General features: G+C 45.3%; 1 protein-coding gene across 1 annotated transcript; it reads left to right on the top strand.

The window, feature by feature from the left end:
* Positions 1-7: 7 nt before the first annotated feature.
* On the top strand, positions 8-1,391 carry LOC103461565 (zinc finger protein OZF-like; the record flags this gene model as incomplete). Its single annotated transcript, XM_008403837.1, has 1 exon — positions 8-1,391. A coding segment is annotated over exon 1 (1,384 nt), but the record flags the coding sequence as incomplete, so codon positions are not given.
* Positions 1,392-1,397: the final 6 nt, after the last annotated feature.

The following is a 1,397-nucleotide window of genomic DNA, read 5'->3' as shown; positions in this document are numbered from 1 at the left end:
TCTGCAGATGGAGCGGGAACAAGAGGAACCAGAACTTCTGCAGATGGAGCGGGAACAAGAGGAACCAGAACTTCCCCAGAAGAAACTGGAGCAAGAGGAACCAGAACTTCCCCAGAAGAATCTGGAGCAAGAGGAACCAGAACTTCCCCAGAAGAATCTGGAGCAAGAGGAACCAGAACTTCCCCAGAAGAAACTGGAGCAAGAGGAACCAGAACTTCCGCAGAAGAAACTGGAGCAAGAGGAACCAGAACTTCCGCAGAAGAAACTGGAGCAAGAGGAACCAGAACCTCTGCAGAAGAAACTGGAGCAAGAGGAACCAGAACCTCCGCAGATACAAGAGGAACCAGAACCTCTGCAGAAGAAACGGGAGCAAGAGGAACCAAAACCTCTGCAGATACAAGAGGAACCAGAACCTCTGCAGAAGAAACGGGAGCAAGAGGAACCAGAACTTCCGCAGATGCAACAGGAGCAAGAGGAACCAAAACATCAACGGATCACAGAGGAAGAGAAGCAACTCTGCATCAGTCAGGATGAAGAGCAGCTTGTGCTGAATCAAGAGACTGATGACATTTTGGTGAACAAACAGAAAGGCACAGCTGAGACTTCAAACAAAAAAAAGCACAAGAAAGCTCACCCAAACAAAAAACGATATTCTTGTAAAATTTGTGACAAAACCTTTTCTCGAAATTATTCCTTGACAACACACATGACAACTCACACGCCTGAGAAACCCTTCACATGTGCAGCTTGTGGAAAAACTTTCCATCACATCAGCACTTTAAACAGACACATGAAAACACACTCGGGTGAGAGACCTTACACGTGCACAACCTGTGGAAAAAGCTTTGTATCTAGATCTCACTTACTTGATCACATGACAATTCACACTGATGAGAAGCCTTTCTCTTGTGAGACCTGTGGAAAACGTTTCCGGAGGAAAACTGACTTGGTTAAGCACAAGAGAATTCACACAGGTGAGAAGCCTTTCTCTTGTGAGACCTGTGAAMAAAGTTTCCGGAGCAAACCTGACTTGGTTAGGCACAAGACAGTTCACACTGATGAGAAGCCTTTCTCTTGTGAGACCTGTGAAAAAAGTTTCCGGAGCAAACCTGACTTGGTTAGGCACAACAAGATTCACACAGCTGAGAAGCCTTTCTCTTGTGAGACCTGTGGAAAAAGATTCCTGAGGAGAGCTAACTTGGTTTGTCACATCACCGTTCACACAGGTGAGAAGCCTTTCTCTTGTGAGACCTGTGGAAAAAAATTCCGGAGGAAACATGACTTGGTTTTTCACATCAGAGATCACACAGGTGAGAAGCCTTTCTTGTGTGAAACCTGTGGAAAAAGTTTTTCTAAGAGAAGAAGTTTAACTTTGCACATGAGAAGTCACACAGGTG

The sequence above is a fragment of the Poecilia reticulata genome, unplaced genomic scaffold, assembly GCF_000633615.1.
Source record: "Poecilia reticulata strain Guanapo unplaced genomic scaffold, Guppy_female_1.0+MT scaffold_2337, whole genome shotgun sequence".
Classification (NCBI taxonomy): domain Eukaryota; kingdom Metazoa; phylum Chordata; class Actinopteri; order Cyprinodontiformes; family Poeciliidae; genus Poecilia; species Poecilia reticulata.
Note: the sequence above shows the minus strand (reverse complement) of the source record. Positions and strands in the feature narration are given on the sequence as shown.